We start from the raw sequence: 25,216 nt of genomic DNA, 5'->3' as shown, positions 1-25,216 counted from the left end.
TCTCCTCCCCCTCCTTCTTCACTGACCTTAGTGTCTGTACAGTTCTTTCTCTCACGTTCTCCTACTCCTCTCTCCAGCTGCTGCTTCTTCTTCTCTCTCAGAAGAGCGTTTTTGCTCTTTCTGAAATATGTTAACACAGAGGCACCACCACTATTGCTGATGGGCTCAGCTTTGGCCAGCAGCGGGTCCGTCTCAGAGATGGACAGAGCTGTCTCTGTCATGTGGGCAGCTCTTGGTGTCTTCTCACAGAAGACACCCCTGCAGCCCCTGGCTACCACAGCCTTGCCACGTAAGCCTGATACAGATGTCAAAAGAAGGCATCTGGATTCCCCGGAAACTCTACTGACAACAGGGTGCACGTGCTGAGTGATGGTGGTGATGTGCTACAGGGCACAATCCGTGTCACCACGTGGAACAGCCGCCCTGGCACTGCACTGGACACAGTCTCAGCTCCCAAGGGAAGGTGCGGCTCTGCTGGTCTGGGGCTGCAGAGGTGCCTGGGACTGGTCAGCTGGAGAGCACCAGCCTGTTGTTTATCATTCCTACAAGCGAGCCTTGATGCTCACATAGCAAACCGCCACGCCACCTTAAAATTTGTGCTGGCAGTCACCGGCCATGAGCCAGCAGGATGGGCTAGGAAAAGACAAACACCTCTTCTTGCATGGTCTTCTGTTGGCAGAGGTCCGAATCATCCCTGGCTCTAGAGTGGGGAGAGGAAGGAGATGGCAAGCAAAACTGTAGCTGTAGGGTGGGTGGCACTGTGAACATGGAGCAACTAAAATCCATCTTCATTCAAATCCATTAAGGATGGATTTATTTGCAAAGGGTCAGCAAAAGTGCGTCTCAAGTGCGGAGTAATGCCGTAAAAGTTTTTTTAAGCTTTATGTCAAGATGTTATATTTATTAAATATTTGTATGTTAACAGGCTGGTCCCTGGTAGAAGCTGAGGACATTGTTGTATTCCTTCACATCACGGCATAATGGTGGGGCTTGGCCTCTGAATCAGTGTGTGCTAACGGGCACATCTTGGCACGGTCCTCCGTGATGTCTGCAGCACCTGCAGCTTCTAAATCTGTTGTTTAGTGTTGCTGATGTCACCGCTGACTTCGCAGCTCACAGAAGTCAGGTCTCCAGAGTCTTTGATGCTTTAACTGCATTAAAAGCCAGGAACTGACTGAGAAACCAGTGAGGAGACAGTCCTACCACCTACTTTAGTTCTATGCCTCCTGTGGCTACGCGATTATTTATTCATGTGCACAAAGCTTCAGTCTTGCAGTTATGGGTGCCAAAACGGTGGGTCTGCGGTAGCTGCGGTGCCCACAAATGAAGTGAGACAAGGTTTGCAGGACAAGACAGTGTACTTCAATGGAGGAGTGGGATATTGCAAGAGAGCAAACCAAACCAGATCACGAGCCCATTGAAGTGTGCTTGTGTTCTGCTCTGTTCTGCAACTTCACTGTCACCTCTCCTTTCTTTTATACCGTTTCTGTTATTCACTGGGGAAGGGTCGTCCAATATTGGACCCGTATTAATTAGCTACTATATGACCTCTCAGGTGATGCCTAATAGTAGTGGCAAAACTGAAAACACAAATACATCCATGTTATTTTCTTGCTTTAAGTGAAATTAAAAGGATACCTTGGTAAGCCTCTCTTTTTTTTTTTCTCTTTTATTTTTTTCCTTTGTTGTCACTAGGCTTAACGTGAGCAGCTGCCTGGCTCCTAGTCCTGGGATCATCTGTGCCACCCCTTCATTTGGGCTGGCACAAGCACCACTTGGCCTCTTGGTTGAGGTGTGGGGAACTGATACAGCCAGGACATGGACAAACCTAGCAGGAGTGGGAACAGGAGGGCTGGGAGCCTGCTGGTTTAGGCTGGCTTTTGCAACACGGCTGCCAGACATCAAGTCACAAGCTAAGCCTAAGGCTTGCCCTTGCTTCAAAAAAATCCTGCTCATGGACCTGCTGCCAGGGAATTTAATTCAGGCCTCTAGAGCAGCATTTGCGCAGATGCCCGGTTTGCAAGAGCAGGCTTAAGCCCCGCTGTGAACACAAGGAAACATTGGGCTGGATCTTGGTGTTCTTAGACCCCCTCTCCCAACTGTGCTCCTGGAGACTCACAGTTCCTGCAGCCGGACGTTTCTGGCTGCTGCACAAACCTCCCGTGTCGCAGGCACACATGGAACACACATCTTCCTTGGAGTGGGGGATTTTTGGAAGTATTTGGTTGTGTTCAGCTGAAAGGGAAATAGTGTGAAAGCTGCAAGTTTTTTGCAACAGGGAACGGAAGACCTGCAGCCCTTTCTGCTGCCTCAGATCAGGCCCTGGGAGCTAACTAGTGCCTCAGCTCTCATATTAACTACCTGGAGCTGGACCATGGGGTGGAAAACGAGCATCTGGCGGTGCCTACTGGACCTGAAGAAATAGTGTGTCTTAGGAAGATAAAAGCTTGGGAAGAAACTCTCAAATCACACATCCAACAGATATTTTAAAACTCTGTAGGAGAAAGTTCCACTTAGTTTGAGATTTAGTATGCGCCAGCCCTGTCAGCTCCTACGTCCCACTGCAAACCCAACTACTATGCTGTATGGGCACAAAGCAGAGTACTCCATGTCTTGCACTACTACCTACTTGTGTTAATAGACCAGTTAAACAAACCCCGATGATGAGTCCAAGATTCATCTTAGGATAAGACAAATGGGCAAGCAAAGGGTGAAGCAATGGTGACATCTCCTCCCTACCAGTGATGGAAGGTGCAGAAGTGCTCCTCCAAACGTCCTGTCCTCCCTACCTCGCATGTAGAGTGATGAAAGAGGAATGCATGCCGCTTCTCTCACTCATTTTTAATATTTTGAACACCTGAGGTGCTAGGGAATGAAGGAAAAATGCTGCAGTAACCAGAAGAGGAACAGAAGTTTGCAAGGTCATGGAGCTGTTTATGCAGCATCATACAGTATGTGAAAATGTCCTTAATGTTAGGAATGCACAAAGGTTGAGGAAAGGGAACTGATGGTTTCCATTTATAGGCCTTAATCCTAATCCCAAATCGATGACAGACTGTGCAAATGTACTTGTCACGACTTCAGGGCTTTGCTCAGTGGGGTCCAGGGCCCCTCCAAGGACAGGGACTGCACAGCCTCCCGGCGCAGCCTGTTCCTGTGCTCGGTTCACTGTCCTTGGAGTCAAAAGGCTGCGGTTGCACATGCCTTATATCTTACAGCGAAACTTCGGCTCCTTAGGCGAAGCATATAAAAGTCTTTAGGAGCTCAATAAGAAGAAAAGCATCCAGTGGTTTGTCTAAGCAAGTCAATCTGACCTCAGTGGAAAGTCTGACCTGCTTGGAAATCCCGTTAGAGACAGAGCATGTTCTCTGTGTGCCCCGTCCCGCTCAGCTCCTGAGCGCGTGACAGCAGAACTGAGAACTTTGTTCTGCTGTACATGCTGATTCAAAAAGAGAGCTACTGGGAAAAGAGTTGCTACTGGGAAAGAGTTTAGGGGTTTTTTTTTTCTCCCCTTGCCATAATTGTAGAAAACAAGGAGGTACAGATGTGGATTACTCAGAGAGCAAGCTCCCTCTACGGAGGTGCAATCGCAGTTGCTGAACTGAATCACTATTCTGTAAAGGAGCCTAATCCTCCTCAACTTCCTACCAGCCACCTCCTCCAGTTTTTCATCTCTCCGTCTTTTACTGCTCATCCAAAGTACTGCTAATACTTTTGGTTCAGATGCATTTCTTGAGCTTGGCTGCCAGAAGTTGTTCCGTTCCCTCTTTCCACATCACTTCGCAAACGGTGATTAACTGTAATGTCCTTTCTTTAAAAAAAAAAAAAAAAAAAAAAAGAGGCTGATGAGGCAGGTGTTGCACCCCAGAATCAGGCACACAATGAAAATGAATTAATTGACTTCCAGGAAAACGTAACATGGAGTAGCATTCATGAAAAAAACCAACCCTCTCACTCATGGCTGGACAGAAAGATAGTCTCTCGATAGACTAACCAGCTGTAATGTTTTTCTGGGTTCTTACTTAAACAGGCAATATAACCCAATCTTAAAATATCAGTTATTGTTCAGGCTCAAAGTACAATTCCATTTTACATGCATGGTTCCAAACTGCCAAGCTTATTGCTTCTGCTCCTGGGTGATATTTTGCCATTTGCCTGCAGAGTTTGAGCAATGAAATGCAATCTTTTTTGTGTATCCTGGGCTACTTTAAATATTCACATAAAATGGTGAGAATGCCTTTATTTTATTTGGAACATTTCAATTTGGGGGATATTCAGCTTGATAAAACAAAGGAGGGAGGCTGGTTCCAGACCTCTCAAGCTGGACACCTTAAAACTCCCCAGTTACAAGAACAACCCTCTGATGTACTTCTTGCTTTAGCTGCCACCACGGCAGCAAGTGAGCAAATCCTTCCTTTTCTCCCCTCCCCAAAAAACTGAACAGGATTTCCACCAAAGTTGTGCTCTGGAGATAAATTCTCGGTGCGTTTCTGCAGGGACCTGCCTTACTAGGTGTTGGCAGCTATAAATGCAGAATAAGCTGACTGAAGCAGATCCTGCTTCTTCAGACCCTTCCCTGGGGGTTTCCAGCCGTGCTTCAGGATGTCTAAATATGATGTGCTGTCATTTCAGAACTGCTGCAGTTTGCAATCTGGTTTGTTAAAAAGACCTTGGAATTAGCAATGGTTTAATCAAGTTGATGGTAAATTGCCGTTATTCAGGCGGTACTCTTTGGGCCAGCTTTGCTTGTTGAGAAGAGAGACAGGAGAGCAGCACACACTCTCCTTAGATTCAAGCATCCCGATTTATACTGCCTCCGTGCTGCTAGCCAGGTCACTCAACAGTGCTGCTAAAACATCCTGTAAACACAACCCTCGTAGCTACAGGAAGAAGTTCAGAGTTTTGCTTCCTTGCTTTGTTTTTGAGGACACAATGACCAATACCCGTAACTTTTACCTTCTGTTTGCCGTACTAAAATTTTCCCAAGCACTGATTTTCCCTCTGTGGCATGCCTGGTCTGTTAGGAGGGTTATTTAGACCAGGAAGGGAAAATAACTGCTGAGATATTTGCTGGCCTCCCTCTAGTGGATGTTATTAGGGAATGAAAACCGGGCTGTGATGAAGTGAACCCCAAGGTTAAGTATGTGTTTTAACCATTATATTAAGATGAAAGGAAGTAAACTTGGGAAGAAGGCTCACGCCAATCAAAATATGTCGCAGAATTACTGAGTTACTGCCAAAGCTCAGGATACTGCTCTTTCAGTCCTGAAAATATTTATCTTGCTACTTCCTTACCTGCTTTCCTTCTCTCCCTCTGTATCCTCACATCCTTACGCATGACGATCTAAGGACACTGGTGAGCCAAAATCTGCTTGCAAAGAGGTTTTTTTTATGATTTCCAGTTCTGTTAGTTGGCCAAGTAAGACAAATATGCAAAGCCCTGTTTTTCAGACATGGAGAAGGGCTCCTGTGCCTGAAAGCCTATCTGATTTTTCTAACCACACCCACTGATCTAGTAAAAGATGCTGTTTTCTCTTACAAACCTTGTCCTGACAGATATTTAAAGAGCAGATAAGAACTGGAAAGTGCAGCATCTTTCTCCCATTTCCAGTACTTTCCCATCAGCTCTCTGCTGTAAATATCAGTATCTTTGACAAAACGGTATCTGTATGTACAGCCACCAGTTCTGTTCCTGCTTTTAAGGACTCGCTGACTCTGACTCATTACCTTTTTGCTTACAAACGTGCACCCTTGTCTTTTAGACATGAGAAATGCCAGGGATGCATGACTCTGTTTTTTTTACGAAAAGATAGCGAGGACAGTGTAGCAGGACAAAAGATGGGGCTGGAAACAGCCCATTAAAAATGGCAAAAGCACAAAGCTCCTCCAGCTGCAAGAGGAGCCTTGTCCTGGTGTCTATTTTTGAATCTCTCGTGCTTTGGCTTCTGGGTGTTGAGTGGAAGGTGAGGTTTGCAGGCGGTGTGAGACAAGCCAACTTGAGCTGCATCTGCAGAACATTCTAAAGAAACCCATCCCATGAGTTTATGCTTCTGGCATAGCAGAAATTAAGATTGCTGCTGCTATTCTCTTGACCACTTTTATTGACGTTGTAGCTTGGGGTTTTGCTAGCTAAAAATACCAGTTGGGTTCCACCTGAACCTCACTCTGGGACAGGGTTCTCTGCCGATGTCTCAGCTCCAGGCACTCCACCGTCAGGGGGTATGTTTTAAGCTCAAACTTATTTGCAAACATACAGGTGGAGTTAAAAAGCCACTTGAGGTCACCCGTTCCATATACACAAATGCCTCTGACATAATGGCCTGCCAAAAGAGAAAGAAAAAAAGCAATGTTGAAATCAAGGATCCAAATCATCCTTTTTGAGAAGTTTTATCCGCAAAGCCACTATAAATAAACTCCTACACAACAAACATGCTGAAAGGCCTCCCAGACGTACAATGGGAATAAGTATGAACAATGGGATGAAATGAAGCAAGGTACTTCAGAATAAATAATGAGCAAAATAAGGAGACGGGTCAGAAAAGAACTGTTAGTACTTGAGACTCTTTCTCAGACAAGGCTGAAACACAGCAAAGGGGAATTTCCTTCTGTTAGTGAAGAGAAAACGATACTTTTACTCACACTAGATTTTCTACTAACTAATTCTAGGTGATATTGGTGTAATTTCACTGATTTCATTGTAGTTATACCAATGTGAAACTGCTGTAACTGAAGCTGACTGAAATTCTCAAAATTTTTCTCCTCAACACAAAGAACTATGTTAGGGATTAAGAATTCTTAAAATTTGGATCCTTAGCATTTTGGCATTCCCTTTCTGGTCCTGCTTGAAGTAGTAGCAGTATGCAATGTACAAACCAGTGACTGAAAAATTCAGTGTGTCACACAGATTATCTACTGCTAATATCATGTCATGAGGTAATGTGGCATAAGAAAACTCAAAGCTCAATCATCATCTCTCAGCTCCTTAGGTTCCTCATCATCTGGGGCCCTGGCAGGCATCTGTGCCCAGCTGAGAGCTAGGATTTGTCCAAGTTCACACAGGACACCTGCTCTGCACACCACTGCTGCTGCTCTGGCACATCTGAGTCCCAATGTGGGACATATACGTAGGCTATTTCCACCCACCTGCAAGAAAATGCCCCCAAGGCCTTCAAGAAAAGACTCAGCCAACTCATCGGAGCTCTAAGTGCTGCCAAATATCCCCCTTTCCACGGATGATATATTCTATAAAATTCCTGATGAAGAAGCAACTGTTCCAGCTATCTGACTGTTTCTGTGGCTACTATCAGTCACGTATGGACTATAAAGGAGACGACTCCTTTTTAAAGTCTTCTCTCTAATGAAATGCTGTCTAAAGACTGTCTCACATTATGGTTGGAGGCTGCAGGAGTACAGGAACAGTCGGGTGTTTTTCGTTGTATGAACAGGAAGAAGAAATGGAGAAAAGTGTACAAGTTACCATGACAACCTCCATGGCTCTCTTCCATATCACTCCACTTTACCGCTTTCAGGTCACCTTCCCATGAAGCGTTGGGCATGGAGCCTGGGACACCTGCAATTAGATAATGAAAAATCATAGAATCATAGAATCATAGAATGGTTAGGGTTGGAAGGGACCTCAAAGATCATCTAGTTCCAACACTCCTGCCATGGGCAGGGACACCCTCTACTACACCAAGTTGTTCAAAGCCTCATCCAACCTGGCCTTGAACACTTCCAGGGATGGGACATCTACCACTTCTCTGGGCAACCTGTTCAAGTGCTTCACCACCTTCAGAGTGAAAAATTTCTTTAATCAAATAATTAGTTCTTTTAACAGCTATGTGTTTAGGTTTATGTCCACTCTCTGGGACCTTTCTCCACAGAACTGGGATGAAATACTTCGGAATATGCATCAACAGATGCCTGGCTGCTAACCTTGTTGTCAAGTTTCTTCATTGAAAGCAGCTTTCATGACATAAACAAGATGTCAGCCCAAGAGACTGAAACATTTCATTTGAAAAATAAAATCTTTCTTTTGCAACAGCCTGAGTACGGTACTGCATGCTTGTATGATCACTCATGTCACCTTCCCAACCAGCACTTGCCCTCCAAGGGCCATGTGAACTGACACCTAGTACCTTCACATGAATTTGGTGGGAAACACTTTCCGTTTTTTTTTTTTTTTAAGAAAAGAGGCTAACAGAACAAATTCAAGCATGATATAACTGGATGGAGTTGTTGAAACTCAATTACAGCCTATAATGTTATGTAATAATATACATAAGTCTAGGCAGATCACAGGCCCTATCTAGAAGATAAACTGGTGAGAGGACCTCTCCTCATCAGTAAATGATCAAGTCCTGCTATAACCTGGCAAATATCCATTTTAAGAGATTAAGGGGGAAATGCTGAACACGCAGTGCTTGATATTTGCTGAAGAGTAAACAGGCAACATGTATGCAATGTGTAGGCAACTGCTGTGAGTCAAGGGAATTTCAGTATCTTCAGTGCAACTTTGCCATGGGATGAAGTATTTGCCTTTGAAAGCAAGAGCTGATCAGGTAGGTACAGCTAGGGACACCTCCCTGCCTGATCTCTCCTGCAGTATCATATTCAATTCAGTGAAAAAAGTTTATTTAAGTACTACCTAAAACTGTTTTCAGAATATAAGAAAAACAACACCAACAAAAAAAAACGCAAAAGTATAAAATAATAAAAGCTGTCTATGAACTCGTCCCTTTCAGCAAATTTTATCTTTCTTAGTGGCTGAATCAGTTGTTGAAGAACAAAACAATGATACAAACTGTGTAACTGCCACCCAGCGTACAAACCACTTTGCTCAGAAAAGCTGGAAAAGCCCCAATTTCTCACTGTGGCACAAACTCTTGTATATAACTTATTTACCTGCTTGGAAACAAGCATCTTTCTTTCCTGCCTAGCAAGCAACGACCAATGTCACACCTGAGCTATCACAAGGCAGAACAAGCAACGTGGGGAGCCAACGTGCATGTCAGCAGTTGCAAAACCACAGCCATTATTTCTGCTTTCTCCTAGCAAAGCTGAGAGCACAAGAAAAGACTGACTTGCTCAAACGCAAAGAACTACTGCAGTGTTAGTGCTGAGGAGTACCTGGGGCTCAAGCTTTTTAACAAATGCAGCAGAAGCACCAGACCGGTGGTGGTGGCCAGGGAGGGATATTATATATGTATTATATATAATGGGGATATTTAAAGCCTGATATACCTACTTCCTCCTGTTTTCTTTCTAAAGGAAGCACTTATATGAATGGCAGGCAGGGAACCATGCGGCTTTCCATTAAAACATCTTCATAACATTTGTATTATTATGTCATTTGTACTAACTCTGTATACTGAAAAGACAGCCATTTTCCTCGATTTACCGTGAAATGAGAACGAAGGCTTTTAGAGCTTGTACGAAATGCATAATAGCATTGGTTTGGAGTTGTGGGACCTATGCAGAGACAAGGAACTCAAGCCCTTCAAATATGATTTTAACTAAAATAAAATTGGCATTTTAATCTCTGGGTCTGACCTCTCTCTTTCTTTGAGGCTAATAAGCCCATCTTCGTGATTTCCATAACTTCATTTACAATGTGTGTTAACATAGGCTATTTATTTTGCTCGTTAATCACAATCCTAAACGGAGTGATTTGCCAGCAGTTCTGTAAAGCACAATTTCAGCTGGTGACTGCAGCACACACAAGAACCCTTTGCTGCCAAAACAGTAGCTGAGAGCGTGTCATCATCCTAACCTTGGTGTTTTCTGAAAAATAAAGGTGCAAGCAAAGTAAGATTTTGTTGCTATTTTTTCCTGTTCCTTTCCTAGATGGCAACAAGTACAGTACCTCTACAGTTACCATAACCCAACAACTAATTTGCTTGTGAGCTTGAAGAGAAGCGCAGTGAAGGCCAAACGAGACCCTAAAGGCATTGTATAATGTCAGGGGGGATTGGGGTTGGGTTTGGGGTTGGGTTTTTTTGAGAAATTGGATGGGAGAAAGGTTAACCATCAGGGGTTTATTCTGTTTGCTTGCTTTGCTCCGTGTTTTTAAGGATAGCTTGTTCTCGATAAGTAAGGATGGTTGGTTGCAAATACCAGGTCACAACTGCAACATCAGGTGCAAAAGGACCGTATGATCCAACAGCAGAATCACCCCAGCACTTCGCCATAAACAGAGATATGTGGCAGCTATAACCAGAACTTCACAATCTTAACTCTCCCCTTTTTATATCGGTCTATTATCAAATGAAATGATATGCCAAAAAGCGTGACTTTGTTCTGGGGAAGAGTCAGAAAATATCCTTCTTTTGCAGAAAGCATTAACCTAAAGATAAGACTTTATCAAAGATAAAAAGAAGCAGCGATGGCAGGGAATAAACACTTTAAATGGCCTGGGACATGCATTATCATCCCAAATTAAAAATCTGTTCACAACAGATGGCACTAAATGTGGTGTGCAGAAAGACTTAGAAAATGCTGACATGGTGGAAAAGAAGAAAGATGACGGACAAAACAGGAACGACCCCGGGACATCCACAAAGACACCGGAAGGTGCTGCCTTCCAGGAGGACAAAACTACTGACTTCACATTATTCACCATCTCCCAGATTGAGTAAACTAGGCATTTTTGTAACTTAGTTAAAGAGTTGGAAAAAAAGTAGCTCAGCACTGGGGAAAAAAAATTGATTTACCACGTTTTCCTTGAAATATTTGTTTAAGCGACTGGTTTCAGATTCAGAAGCTGTTCTGAGGTCCTGTTCCGATAAATAAGGTTTGTCTGAAAAGTGGTGCTGATAGTGAAAATTAATATAAACTTTGGCACGAGTTGCTCGCTCTACTTTCATCCAGCTCTTGTCTCCCGCTCCATCGAGGTCAGCAGAGTTTTGTCCCTGAAAACAAGGAGGAGGGAAGAGCTGCATTGCGGGCAGCCGTACTGAGCACTGCCCAAGTTTGCTGCCACCAGGTCTTAGAAACAGCCACCAGCAGAACTGCACTGCTCGGGTGTGAAGACAGCCACAAGCGACTAGAAAGACAGGCCAGCCCCTCCGATGCCTTCCATTTCATGTCTTCCCTTGGTGGCGGAGGTTTGGAGGCAGGAAAAACACTGCTTCAGAGCCCGGATCTCATCCATAGGATGAAGGCAACCTCCTCCCTGCTAAGTCCTTCCTGCTTTTTTGCCTTTGCCATTGCAGTGAGAGTTGATCTGCATGCGTTGGCTCCAAGAAGCAGCCCACTCCCTTTCCTCCTTGCAGCACTGCCATGTGTTATGAAGACAAAAACCCAGAGTTCGCACAAAGTGAGCCACGGCGTTGGCATTTCTGTAACGGGCACATAAACCGACATTGGGCTGGAAGTCTTGCAGCACAAAAGGCTGCCTGATTTGCCTTGATCTTCCAAGTCCCGTACCTGTGATTCCAGGATCAAACCAACACATCGGTTAAAACCTGGCTGCCAACGGGCTAGTCTTCACCAGTCCCCTGAAGCAGCCTGTGCTTCCTCGTCAGCATCTCTCGCTAGGGAAGAGGACAACATCCTTACGCTTCTGTGCCACCAACTGATCCAAGCTTTTCTCCTGCACTTTACCAGCTGGTGCGCAGGAGTCTGTACTTCAGAAATCTGCCTGAAATGGTGTACAAATCACCCTTGGGAATATTATTCTGCAAGACCTGGTTGAAATCAACCACAGCTTTTGCTGGACTTTGGGGCCATGTATTTATGTTTGGGAAACACACAGGGTTTGGGGTGGGCCAAGTACAGGTGGGGAAGTGCATACTTTCGCCCCTACAAGTGAAGGTGTGCAGCCCACCAGTGTGTGAAAGGGACCTGGAAATTCATGAACCCCATTGATGGCTTCTGCGAAGCAAGATGGTACAAAGAAGTACACATGGGACTAGTGAGGCAGTATGGCCGAAGAAGTTGGAAGCCAAGTGGATGGCAAGCTGCATCCCTGGGTCTTCATGGGGCAGGGAAGCTGCTGCTAAGCAGGAAGGCATGTGGTGTCCCTGAACTCATTACTCTGCAAAGCCCACCACTCCTGGAGACCTCCCTTACCCAGTCATGGGGGCTGTTCCCACCAGAATACAGCTCAGCCAAATGGATAAATCTCCAGAACATCAAACTCTAGGAGGGTCAGTAACCCTTCCTCACTTGCCATTAGTGCCATCAACATGGGCTGTCACCTGCCTGGGTGTTTCTCCATGTGAAACAATGGGAGTGGTGACAACCCACTGGTGGGCACCACCAAGAGCCACAGCTGGAAACATCTCCATGGAGAGGCGAGCCATGGTGGCCACCACAAAGAGCTGGCACCACGCAACAGCCAAGCGGTGGCAGGTGTCGGCATGGCAGATGCCTGAGTGGGGACCCCTGTGTCCTCCCCGGACCTGCTGTCCTACCTGGGATCCTGTTGAGCGTCACCCAGAAGTGCTCATCGGGGCTGTAGGTGTCCCCGGACCAGGCCAGCAGATCGATGGCACGCCGGTCCCGCAGCACGAACTCCACGAAGGGCCGGGTGACGGCCACATACGCGGAGCCGAAGTAGATGGTCAGGTTGTGGGGTGGGGGCTCCTTGCGCAGCCGGGGGGTGATCAGCCCCGAGGCGTTGTGCCGGGCCCCCTCCCTGTGCACGTATTTGGTGCGTGCAGTGACGTGGGGCGGCGGCAGCACCCCGGGGGTCACATTCTTCCCCCCAAAGCCCTTCAGCAGCCGGACGATCTCCCGGTTGGTCTTCAAGGGGAAGTCCTGGCCGCAGGCGTTGAGCAGGTAACGCCAGGGCACGGCCGAGGCCAGCAGGTCTCTCATGCAGTGGAGGTCAGCCCGCAGGCGGGAGATGCCGCCGTAGACCACCCGCTCCGCCCGGGAGGCGAGGAAGGCGTTGGGGAAGCATCCCACCAGGCGCCGCACCGCCTGCCGGAACGCGGCCGGCGCCTTGGCATCCACGTGGACGCAGTAGACATTTTGGGGCGTGTAGACCGCCCTGAAGAGCCGCTCGAAGGTCTCGAACTCCTTGTGCACGGTCACGACGTAGGCGACGGGGAAGGCGGCCTCCTCGGCCGAGAGGGCGCGGGTGATGTAGCGGCTGCGCCGCACGTACGCGTCGCAGGGAGCTGCCACCGGCGCCGGCTCCAGCCACCGGCCCGCCGGGCGCGGGGGCTGCCCGGCCAGCAGCGCGCCGCACGCCCGCTCCAGCTCCGCGGCCTCCTGCGAGCCCCCGCCGGCCACCGCTCGCCGCCCGCCGTGCCGCAGCAGCACGGCAGCGCCCAGCAGCGCCGCGGTGACCGCCAGCAGCCTCGCCGCCCGCGACCGCCGCATGGCCGGCGCCTCCCGGGCAGCCTCCCGCCGGCGGGACACGAGGGCGAGGCCACTCCGTGGAATTCGCTGCCGCAGGCCGCCTCCCGCCCTCAGGAAGGCCGGTCCCGCCGCCGCCCGCAGCCGGCCCGGCGCTCCCGGGTGCCACCGCCCTCGCAACACTTCTGGCTGAGTGAGAAGTCCCGCTCGTTGGCTTCACTGGCAGGTTCATCCAGTCTATTTTAGTCTCTTCCAGGTTCTCCAGCAGTAAATGAGGTTTGTTTGGGGTTGTTTGGGGTTTTTTTCCCCAACTTTTGTTATCTTACAGAACTGCGATAGGGAGAAATCGAGGAGTTAAGCTGTCCGTGTCGGGAGGATGGAGAGAAGCTGTTGAGTAAATGTGGGCAGGGTGGGAACGGTCACCTCTTAACCCTCTGCAGCAATAAGAATTTGTCCCACTGGGCTCATAGACGGCACACAAGAACAATTCGCTCTGAAATCCTGGTTTGTCTGTTTTCTTGTTTGTCCTGCAAGACAAGTTCTCCCACCCATCCATGGGAGGGAGGTGGCTGGTAAAGATATGAGGGAGTCCTCAGAAGAAGGGATTTTCTTTCAAGATGACATCGAAACAACAGAGGAAAAATACCCACCACCCCTCCTTAAAAATGTACAAAGGCTCAATTTTGTATTTTGCCACCATAAATCTTTGTTTCAGTGGGGTATGTGAACGCAAAAATGTGTGTGTGAAGGGGTGAGAGGTTAACTGAAATAAACTTGTCAAGCTTTAAAGCAGACCTCAGAACCTAGAGAGAAGGAAATAAAACTCAGGGAAAAAAAGAAGCTTATTTAAAACTACTACTTTAAAGACAGCAGGCTGAATTAAGGCAATGCAAGCCATCTCCTTGAGCCGTCAGGCTGTTGACCGTCATAAGAGATCTACGCTGCACCTCCTGCATTGAATCATCTGACGGATAATAAGGAGAGGGTCTCAGTTCTAGTAGCTTCATTTGATGATATGTTTTGAAGGAGGTTATTCTGAACTGCTCTTGACTCGTAAACTAACTCCAGTGTCTTTGGCAGGGCTGCCGTCCTGCATCAGAGGAGCTGAACTCCACAGGGCTGTTCAGGAAACACCTGCTTCCCGGAGCGGGAGAGAGACGGGCTTGCGGGGACATTCTGAGCGCCAAGAACAGCCAGCGAGAGAGCTGCTCTGCAGGAACTGCCGGTGCCCACCCTGACACCTGTTTGGGCATGGTTCTGCCAGCTTCCATCCCAGCTGCCCAGGCAGGGTGGTGGCAGTAGGATTTGTCTCTCAACGCACATAATGCAGCTTTAGGTGTGTTCAGGTGAATTTGCTTGTAGGTGAAAGGAGGGGACAGATTCAGGTGGCCTGACTGGAGCTCCCCCCAACAAAAACAAGGGCTGTTGGCAGCTCAGCATCTGGGAACATCAAGACAAGTCTCCGTTACTGCAGCTGGACTCAAGTTTAGTTGGTTACATGCATGAGTTGTGACAGAGGTTACCTTATGCCAGAATTCAGAAAGAAAAAATTCTCCTTTAAATTACTCTCATCTGATTCTGTTCTTGAAGGATTTGTGCTGTTTGAAGCCTATTACACCAACATCTGATGGTTGTGAAGATAAAGGAGAATCAAGCGATGGAACACAAGCCCATTTGTTAGCTGTGGCTTTTCCAAAACACTTTTTGAAGACATACCCTTCCTTATCCCGTCATCACTAATTAGTGTTTTAGTGAGAAGCAAACAATTGGTTGTGGAGCAAAGTATTGCTCCTATTGAAATCAGTACTTAAATTCGAATGACTGCGGGTTGCACAGACTAAAGTCAATTTTAAGTTATGTCTTCTCAGATGAACTGTAATATCTGAATGTTGGAGAGGGGACAAGAGTACTTTTTCAGGAAATTCTGCCATGAAGAAGTTGTAGTTGTGATTGCTGTGACTGTTGCAACACCCTCCCTTAAGCAGGTTTTTCAAAAGAGGAAGGTTTTGATGGTGAGATTACAACAGCTTTGTGGGCATGAGACTCAGTTACAGGCACAGGAAAATCCCTATTTTTTTAATACCTTATTCCTAAGAGAAGTTCTTGCTCAGTCAGGAAGTCTCATTAAAACAATGGAGAACATGAAGAAGAGAACAAGGGTTAGTTACATGAGTAACGCTGCAGACATAGGTACAAAATACTTTTTTTTCTAGAACATGGGTTATTCAACTAGCATCACTGTCTGAAGTCCTATTAAAAAGCTTCTGCCTCTCTGTCTGTCTGTGTTTTGAAGGGTGGGTGCTAAGCTAAGGAAAAGGAACAACTTTAACAGGCAGAACAGAACCACAGTGGTGCGAGTTAGTATGACGTGTGCGTTGCAGAGAATCATTCCAAGAGCCTGTCTACAAATGACAGTGGAATAGAGAGGTACCAAAGCAATTTTGAAGGATTAAGTTGCTGTAGTGAGAAGCTCACTGCAAGCTAAATTATCTGGAAAAAAAAAAAAAAAACAGATTTGTTTGTGCAAGCAAATGGCCATATAAAAACTTAAAAATAAGGAATCAGCTAACTTGATTGGCTAATGTGCTAGCAGTGCTACTCAGAATTTTCTGGTATCACTCTTGTATCTAGCACCTACATCCAAGGCATGTGAATGAGATGTTCCTTGAGAGCCACCAGCTCTTGTTTGGATGTGAAGCTACTGCTTCAGGGAAACTGCTGTGAAATCTTAACAAGGACAATTCCCATCTGTCTTGCGAGCGTACTAGCTTGACTCACAGAATTACCCACCACATGCCTGCCATTACCTGAGATATACGGTATGCCAACTCTGTTCCTTGTTTTTCTGTCTACCATTCAGCTCCCAACCAAGGACTTGCCCTCAGGATGGCAGGTGTACTTTTAAAGTCTGAGGGTGGTTTAACACTCCACTTGCAATCAAAACTGTCCATCATTTTCATTCCTTTCCAATTATGAATGAACAAATTTCCAATACAAAATGAATATGTTAGCAACCTTAAAATCATAGAATCACAGAATCATTTAGGTTGGAAAGGACCTTGAAGATCATCAAGTCCGACTGTTAACCTAACACTGCCAAGCGCACCACTAAACCATGTCCCTAAGTGCCACATCTGCGCATCTTTTAAATACCTCCAGGGATGGTGACTCAACCACTTCCCTGGGCAGCCTGTTCCAATGCTTGACAACCCTTTCTGTGAAGAAATTTTTCCTCATATCCAAGCTAAACCTCCCCTGGTGCAACCTGAGGCCATTTCCTCTTGTCCTATTGCTTGTTGCCTGGGAGAAGAGACCAACACTCACCTCGCTACAACCACCTTTCAGGTAGTTCTAGAGAGCAGTAAAGTCTCTCCTCAGCCTCCTTTTCTCCAGGCTAAACAACCTCAGTTCCCTCAGCTGCTCCTTTATAAGACTTGCTCTCTAGACCCTTCACCAGCTTCGTTGCTCTTCTTCGGACACGCCTTCCTCCTGCTCAGAGAACACTGAGGTGACTCTGAGTCTTCACATTTAGACAGACATAATACATAACTGTGTCAAAACAACTTGAAATTGTGGTAGACACACAGCTGGGTGAATCCTTGGAAAAACAGACACAAGCTAGAATGCAAAAATCATCTTCCGTGGATGGGTTCCAAATTTCCATGTCAGATTAGCAGCCACACGAGAAAGAGCCTCACTCAAAGAGGCTGAGGTTGCTGGTGTCCCCAGGTGGGGGAGGTCCTGTGCTTCTGTGATCTGCCCATTCATATCGGAGAGTGGTCTGGGTTTGCGGGCTTGCCCAGGTCACTGTGGTCCACCTCTTCTGGTAATCGAGTACCTCATGTTCACACTCATGCGAAAGTTTGTCTAGTTTTGCAGCAAGCAGTGATGTTGTGCTGTGTACTCAGTGTCCCTTTCAGGCTGGCATAAGAGAAAAAAGTGGCACGGTGCTCCTTTTTTTCTCTCCCCTCTCTGGGACACACGACCCACAGCTGGTCCACATTCTTCAGGCTTCTTGCCAAAAACAGGAATAAAAGTGGTTCTGCCTTGGCACTTTCCCTGCAGACCCCCAGCTTCCCTTACACCAAGTGACTGCCAAGTGCCACTCACGAATTCTGTGGAGGCATGTGCATGTCCAAGGCACATCCCAGAGGCAGGACCACGCTGCCTGTGGGTGGCCAGGTGACTTTTGTGCTGGCCAGAATAAGAGCAGGGAAGAAAGGTGCGTTACTGTGGCTCGCAGCTGGCATGGCTGCTCACCACCTTGCCGTCTGCGTAAGGACAAACCACCCCAGGCTTGTTGCTGTTGTATTCTGCAGTGACAGGAACCAGAGAACTGCTGAGTACAGCACCATTGCTACGCCGCCAGCGTTTTGGGGAAGAGAAAGGAACCACGTGTTAGAGGCTTTTCATGGAAGCTTAGAAGGGCTGCTCTAGCATGGCAGGATGCATCTGCAGCCTTGCTCGGTTGCCAGAACATAACCGGGCACTCGCACGGGGCAGGGAATGAGCGGGTGATTTCTGTAATAGCCAGTTGCTATGCGCGAGCTTTCTCTTGCAGCTCGTAGCCAGAAGGGATTGCCAAGGATTTAACATCACTTATCATGGGACTGGCAGTAGTCGTTCCATCTGCGCAAAACGGAGACCGATGCCCTGGACAAGTGGTCCCCCGGTAGCCTAGTGTGTCGCCCATTCTCCCCTGCTGTACGTGCACCTAAGTTGGAGACGTTAGTACAGGGGTTGGGGTGAGGTAGAAAAGCAGTGTGCCTGGATGTGAGTGTGCTCTTGCAGGGTTTTTTTTGGCATATCCTGCAACAAGGATCCTGATGAACACTAGAACTTGCAACCTCCTGCACTTACCGTGAAGTAGGGAAAGCAACAGGGAAGGGGAACAGTGTAAGACAAATGAGAGCTGAACAAAAAAGTTCAGCATGGGAGAAATGGCAAAAGATGGAGAGCAAGGAAAGAATATTGAGGCAGGAGAAATGTTGTGAAGATAAGGAAGGACCAAGCAGATTGGTGTGCTGATGGAAGACAGCACCTGTGGAAAATCGTTACCTAGTTACTGGTGCTCCTCTTGTTCGTGGCCCTGCACAGGCCTCTCAGCTGCGCTGATGCAATTTCTGTGGAGCCACACAGTGGACTCTGGGGGCACAGCATCCTGCTAGGAATAATCCTTCCCCGAAAGCATCAGAGTGCAGATGCAAAATTCGATTTCTCCCGGTGATACATGGGTTTCTTGTTATGCCTGGGCTGTTTGTAGTATTTGGTCAGCGCAGATGTCACAGTGCAACACTCCACTGTGCCTTTCCAGTGTGCTCCTAGAAGAGTTGTTCCCAAACTTCTCTGCTTCTTCACCTGATTTCTTGAGTCTTGACTGCAGTTCACTTCTAAATCCAGCTGTAGCCATGGCCCCAGGTGTAGCAACCCCTGGTCTCTAGGAACAGAGAGGTCCTTCATATCCGCTCACGAACAGAGCCAAGAGCACCTCAGGGCTGGCTCTGGTCAGAGGCTCTGCGGAGAAGAGGATGCTCTGCCAGCATCTGTTCCTGACCAAATAGCTAAAACCTCATTTGCTTTTCAGTGGTACAGCACCTCCCACGCATGCTGGTTAGATTTTGAGATTAAAGACCGTGGCTATGAAAACACTGCTGTCCCTGCCGCAAGGCAGAAGCCGTTGCACGTACTCTGGCAAAGCAAGTCACCCTGAGTACAGCTGCCACCCAGAGCAGCTGGACAAGGGAAGGACAAGGCAGGTAAAAGAGGCAATGCCTCAGGTATGTTTGCCAGGCTGCAGTAACAGTTCTGCTCTCTTTGTAACAGGGCAGAGAGGACAGAGGCCAACTTGCCAAGAGCCTGTTGAGAAGGACTGCAGAAAAGGCCTTACGTAGTTACAGCAGCGTGATGAGCCCTCTGGACTGGATAAAATAAGACCTTTTTGGCATGCCTGAATATGGGAGAAATTCCCTAAAATGAAACTTGAACAAGAAACTTGGGAAACAGGTGCAGGGAAGTAGGAAAAAATAATTGCTTTGCAGGTGCACAAGTGCTTTCTGTAACAGTTTTGAGAGAAGGAATGAGAATGGTAGTTAAAGTGCTCTGAGAAATGAGCCTCTTATCTAAATGCTGGCCTCTGGAGATTTATTCCCTGTCCCTGAACAGCCTGGCTGTTCATTCCTGTAACCACTAAGCCTCTTCAGTCCTGCCAGTACAGCCACTTTTAGGACTATGTAGTGATCCAGGGCGAGGACTGATTGCAAATAAACTTTTTTTGCATTTTCCAGCCTGGTGTTAACACAGATCATTTAAGACAGAAGAATCATCTCTGTATAGATGATCCTGGTGCCAGCAGCACCTAGCAGAAAGGTCAAAGTAGAAAACATGCCATTTTAACAGGACATTGCAGTAAACTACCTGTGGCACACAGATGATGTTTGTTCTTCAGACTATGGGCTGGCCCCTTTAACATATTTATTTTGGCTTTGAGGATGCACTCTTGAATATTTCCTTATAGCTTACTTGTCACTTGGAGGGTGTACATGGTATCATCTTGAAGGTTAAGGCAGACAGAGCCTTTATATGACTTTTGTTTTGTTGCAAATGTTTTGTTCAATGCAAGAGAGAACTTCCTGTAGGTAAAAGCTTTAGCACAAAGAGCTGAACATGTGAGTTCTAAACAGGCAAAGTTTGTAAGAGAGATATAACCCATGAGACTTGAAAGTTTGTATCTTTGTATCCTCATTTCCTAGAAACGTCTTAAATGCAATACTAAAACTATGTTCACCTAGCAGTGTTGCATTCCCCAAGTACATCTCATGTCTGTATTGGGATGAAAATTAAACAGAAACTGTTGGTAGTGATAAAACACGTGCAATACCTTTAAATATTTCTGCCCTGCCCTTCCAAGCTCAGATGTTAAAAAATGCACAGATGGCATTGTAGAAGGTGGCTTGAGCCAGGCTGATGGCTCACCGTCACTGGAAGGGGAAAGTCTGGCTCCTGTTCCTCCTCTCCTTCCCATTTTCCTCTCCTTTTTGCTCCCGTTTACATCTTCACTCCCTGCTTTTCTTTGTGCCAACTTCAGTGCCAGACAGGTTCATCACCAAGTCAATTCAATTCACAGACTCAGAAAAAAAAGTAGATTGTTTTTGTTTTTCTTCAGAGCTAGTGAGTTGAACTGGCAAAGCTACTGGCACAGCACTGGTGGGCAGAAGGGAGTGGGCAGGGATGGAAATTTCCCATTTTCACAGCAATGAGCTTTTAGAGCTCAGCCGTTTTGTGCACCCTCACCCTTGGTAACGAAATGGGGCTGGTGCAGAAGCAGCAGTGCAGTCAGGTGTCAGTGCTCCGGTGCTGGCTTTGCCCATGGTCTGGTTTAAGACACTGGGAATATGATTTTGCCCCTTTCTGCCTGCTTTTGTGTGTGGGAAATAATAGTACTGATATCCCTTGCAGAGCATGTTGGTGTTTCTGAATGAGAAGTGCTGCTATTACTTCTCTTGCCCTTTATTTTCCCACTTGAAAAATGTATAAGTTACTAGCAGATCAACGTATATGTATGTCAATGGACCTATTGGTGTGTACCCTGAGGGATTATCACCTGAGACTGCCTGCATCCCAGGTCATGCATGTGCTGTGACTCTATTCCATGAAAGCAGGGACAGGACTTTGGCTTGGAAGAGGATTCAGTAGGGCTGCCCTGAAGGACTCAGTTGTGTGGACTGTGGACGCACACCTCTCCCACGGGGACCAGAACCTCCTTTCTGCTCTACGTGACCAGAGAGGGGAAAGGTGGCCAAGTGGTTATGCCGCTGGCCTGGGATGTGGCCACTACCCTGCACTGTGACCATATGTCCTCCTTGTGCCACCTGGGGGAAGTGATTTAGGGCCAGTCACTTCAGGCCTACATACTTTGCAAATACTTTCCCTTAATTTCCCCATGCTTCTCTTCCTTATCTGAAAAGTGACTTTCAAGAATTTTCTGTCACACAGGAGCCATGTGGGAGATAAATGGCCTGACATAAACACCAAAGATAAGTTAAGACTTATTTGAAAACCAGCTGAATGGGGATAGAAAGTCTCTAGCCTTTAAGGAGGAAAAAAAAAAAAAAAAATCTTGGTCTTCACTGCATGGCTCTGGGTAATAAGTATGCTATTTTAAGATTTGGGGACCAAATAGTCTTTTTTTATTTTTTAGCTGAACTGAGATTATCACGGCTGTTTGAAGATACAAATATCTGTTTGACTTAGTTCTTTCATGATATGCTGTACATCCAAACTGGTCCTTAAGTGATCTCTCTGTTTGCCTGGAAGCCTCTAACTGTTTGTATGCGTGAAAAGGTAGGAGCAAGTGGCTTGGCCAAACTTGGACAAGAGATTTTTGCTAGAGCCAAGAACCAAGTCCTAGGCTAACACCCCATGAACTGAAAGGGATGACTTCTCACCCCAGAGTCACTCAGAGCTCTGGATCTGGCTCGGATACGTTCATGTGAGACACTCCATGCTACTCTTGCAAGTTTGGATTCACAATCTTGGACAACAGCAGCCCCAAGTCCTGAGTACATCTGTCAGAGCTGCGTGGCCACTTTCGTTCACCCTAAAGCAATGGCAGGCAATAAAGGAAGAGGAAGGAAATACATCTGCTATGGAAATGTTTCATCTTTTTTGACCTCCTCTTTTGGATACAATGAGAAGCACCAAAAAAAAGTTACAACAAAGCGCAACACTGGAAAGCGTACGGTGACGATCATGGAGATAAACAACGAAACGCACAGCCTACGTAAGCTACACAGTGCAGTACAACAAATGGCAACCACCTGAAGCTTTCTGATTGCGGAGGTCATATCTGGTCCCAGGTTTATTGCTTCGGAGGCAATGGACTGTAATAAGATCACAGCAACCAGCCTCCTGGAGAAGTCAGCTAGCTTTAAATGATATATGCTGACGATTATAGCATAAATATCTCCATCAGTAATCATTTGTGCATCTTGTGCATGCCAATTGTAAAATATAGTTATCAGAACATCAAGCACTATTCTCAGAGAGAGTTATGTGACAATTTGAAATCGACTGGCCGTGCAAAATGTGCTCACAACCTGCTGCTTATGTTAAAGTAGACGTGCTCTGCCTCTCTGGTACTGCTCCCTGTTTTCATTTCCCACAAGTTACAGTAAGGAGAGAGTGGAAAGAAAAAAAAAAAAAGAGAAGAAATTTGTCCTTGCTTCCATCCCTCATATCCCTGCTTTGGGCTGCTGTGAAGTTTTAGGGAGTCAGGAGCAGTAAAGTCCTACCAGGTGCTCCTAAAAGCAGTGTGCAGGGGCAGAAGTCCTATGCGTCTTCCAACCTTTCCCAGTCGTATGAACGAGGTAAAACTACTTGGAAATACGTAAGGTGAAGATGAAATTAGCGGCTCTGATTCTGTTACTCTGAACAAATCCTTGACCTTGTGCAATGGAGTTTAGGCAGCAGTTACGAGTACACTTTTTTTGCAAGTGTAAGGCAGAGCTGGTGTGTGTGCACGTGCGTGTGCCCATGGAAAAGCACGTGAAGACTGGAAGCAGATTCTAACCTGAACTCAGATTTTCTGGCTCTGGAGTAATAGATAGAGAGGGAGGAACTGACTTCTATTTGTGGAAAAGTAAAATTCCTCCCATCAAAATAAACATCTTGTAGAAAACACCTTCACTACAACGCTTACGTAGCTTACATACTTTAATCTTTATTCCTCCCTTTTTCTTCATCTCAATTTTTAAAGGTCAAAAGCCGAAATGTCCAAGGATTTCCATTTGAACTTAGATTCCCTAGGATTCTTCCTGCTCAGATGAAGAACGGGGATGCACAGACTGCAGGACCCGCTCACCTCTCCCTCAGTGGTCAGAAAGAGCAAGTAAGCTTATTTGATAGATCAGCCTTTTATATCAATTACGATCTGATTACATGTTTCATCTAGGCTTTGTCAAAGTCAGCAACAAATACACGTCTCTGTGTATGTGTGCGTGCACATGCACACCTGCGCGCGCGTGTGCGTATCTACAGAAAACAAAAGTGAAGGTGCACTCACCCGGGATCCTGTTGAGCGTCACCCAGAAGTGCTCATCAGGGCTGTAGGTGTCCTCGGACCAGGCCAGCAGATCGATGGCACGCCGGTCCCGCAGCATGAACTCCACGAAGGGCCGGGTGACGGCCACGTACGTGGAGCCGAAGTAGATGGTCAGGTTGTGGGGTGGGGGCTCCTTGCGCACGAATGTCCGCAGCATGAAAGAAAAGAAAGAGTATAATTTCTCCCTGTGCACGTATTTGGTGCGCACGGTGATGTGGGGCGGCGGCAGCACCCCGGGGGTGACGTTCTTCCCCCCAAAGCCCTTCAGCAGCCGGACGATCTCCCGGTTGGTCTTCAAGGGGAAGTCCTGGCCGCAGGCGTTGAGCAGGTAACGCCAGGGCACGGCCGAGGCCAGCAGGTCTCTCATGCAGTGGAGGTCAGCCCGCAGGCGAGAGATGCCGCCGTAGACCACCCGCTCCACCCGGGAGGCGAGGAAGGCGTTGGGGAAGCATCCCACCAGGCGCCGCACCGCCTGCCGGAACGCGGCCGGCGCCTTGGCATCCACGTGGACGCAGTAGACATTTTGGGGCGTGTAGACCGCCCTGAAGAGCCGCTCGAAGGTCTCGAACTCCTTGTGCAGGGTCACGACATAGGCAACGGGGAAGGCGGCCTCCTCAGCCGAGAGGGCGCGGGTGATGTAGTGGTTCCCCACGATGTACTCCGTGCAACTGGATTCTCTGAGTGATGTCTTTAAGGTGTTCTCCTTCAGGAAGGGCGCCTTACCTTCAATAATATCTTTACAGGCTTCTGCTAGAGTTGAAGTCACCGAGAAGTTCAGCCTCCTAAGAGATTTTTGTGCACGCAAATTAACAGCGAAGAAAACAAATGGAAGTGAGACACTGAGAACCAGGACAGCAAAGAAGCAATATCTGAGCATGTTCATCGCTGCTCAGAAAAAGAGTCTCACTTGAAATATTGCAAAGAGCTCAGAGCGGACACCACAAAGAGCTTGTTTTGCTGGCTGTGCTTCATTCCTGCCAAGGAACACATGGATCCATCTGATGCAGAGTATGCAGCTGCTGTCCGTTCTTTCAGTATTAGCAGTTTTGTAGTCGTTGATGTGGAAGCAGCATAAGTGGCGAACAACTTGCAGATGGAAGCTGCTCCACAGCAGCTTCCCTGAAGATTAAACAGACACTTTGCATAATTATTGGCTCGGTGATGAACAGCCATATTTCACAGTGTCCCTGAATTCAATTTATGGGTGCATTTTGAACGGCTCCCTCCCCACTTTCCCTGCATGTGTCATCATGTAGCTGTAACACTCCCTGTGCATGCACCCTGTGACAGGAAACCTCATATTTACCTTGTGTCATTCTATTTTTTCTCTTAAAGGAACTTTTTCTTTAATCACCTAAGTGTATGTCATCACTACTTCAGAATTTCAAAAGGCTTTTTCAGCACACTGTGCTACAGCATAGGGCCACCAACACTCACATATCAAAAGTAGGAGAGTCTTTTTTCCTCTGTGTAGAGTTGTACCAGAGCCATCAGGTTTTTGCAGCAATGTTTTCTTCATTTGTAAACTTGAAGTCTGCCAAATAGTTTCTGCTAAGTATCATGGATGACTTGGGATGAGCTCTGGGCTTACATCCATCACAAGGAACTGAGTTAGTGAAACCTGCTGTTTAGACTATGTAAGCTAACCTTAGGCTTTGTGAAGAGACATCCTTGTTTCTAAGAGCCTTGCATGCATTTGGTATAAAATCGTGTTTATGTAACAAGCACTTCTGGCATGGCTATGGCTAAAGAGAAATACTTGGTAACTCTCCCTCTTCCAACTCTGAGTCTATTCATAGAATCATAGAA

At 46.9% G+C, this 25,216-nt stretch overlaps 2 protein-coding genes across 2 annotated transcripts; both read right to left on the bottom strand.

The window, feature by feature from the left end:
- Nucleotides 1–6,129: 6,129 nt before the first annotated feature.
- Nucleotides 6,130–13,332, bottom strand: LOC147528957 (N-acetyllactosaminide beta-1,6-N-acetylglucosaminyl-transferase-like). The gene is made up of 3 exons (XM_086608912.1): nucleotides 12,417–13,332; nucleotides 7,478–7,570; nucleotides 6,130–6,320 (listed from the first exon to the last, which is right to left on the bottom strand). The coding sequence occupies exons 1-3, from the start codon at nucleotides 13,330–13,332 to the stop codon at nucleotides 6,130–6,132; spliced, it is 1,200 nt and encodes a 399-aa protein (XP_086465038.1).
- A 4,203-nt stretch (nucleotides 13,333–17,535) lies between these two features.
- Nucleotides 17,536–24,290, bottom strand: LOC104371450 (N-acetyllactosaminide beta-1,6-N-acetylglucosaminyl-transferase). Its single transcript, XM_086608911.1, has 2 exons — nucleotides 23,369–24,290; nucleotides 17,536–17,621 (listed from the first exon to the last, which is right to left on the bottom strand). The coding sequence occupies exons 1-2, from the start codon at nucleotides 24,288–24,290 to the stop codon at nucleotides 17,536–17,538; spliced, it is 1,008 nt and encodes a 335-aa protein (XP_086465037.1).
- Nucleotides 24,291–25,216: the final 926 nt, after the last annotated feature.

This window comes from Tauraco erythrolophus, chromosome 3, assembly GCF_009769465.1.
Source record: "Tauraco erythrolophus isolate bTauEry1 chromosome 3, bTauEry1.pri, whole genome shotgun sequence".
Taxonomy (NCBI): Eukaryota; Metazoa; Chordata; class Aves; order Musophagiformes; family Musophagidae; genus Tauraco; species Tauraco erythrolophus.
Note: the sequence above shows the minus strand (reverse complement) of the source record. Positions and strands in the feature narration are given on the sequence as shown.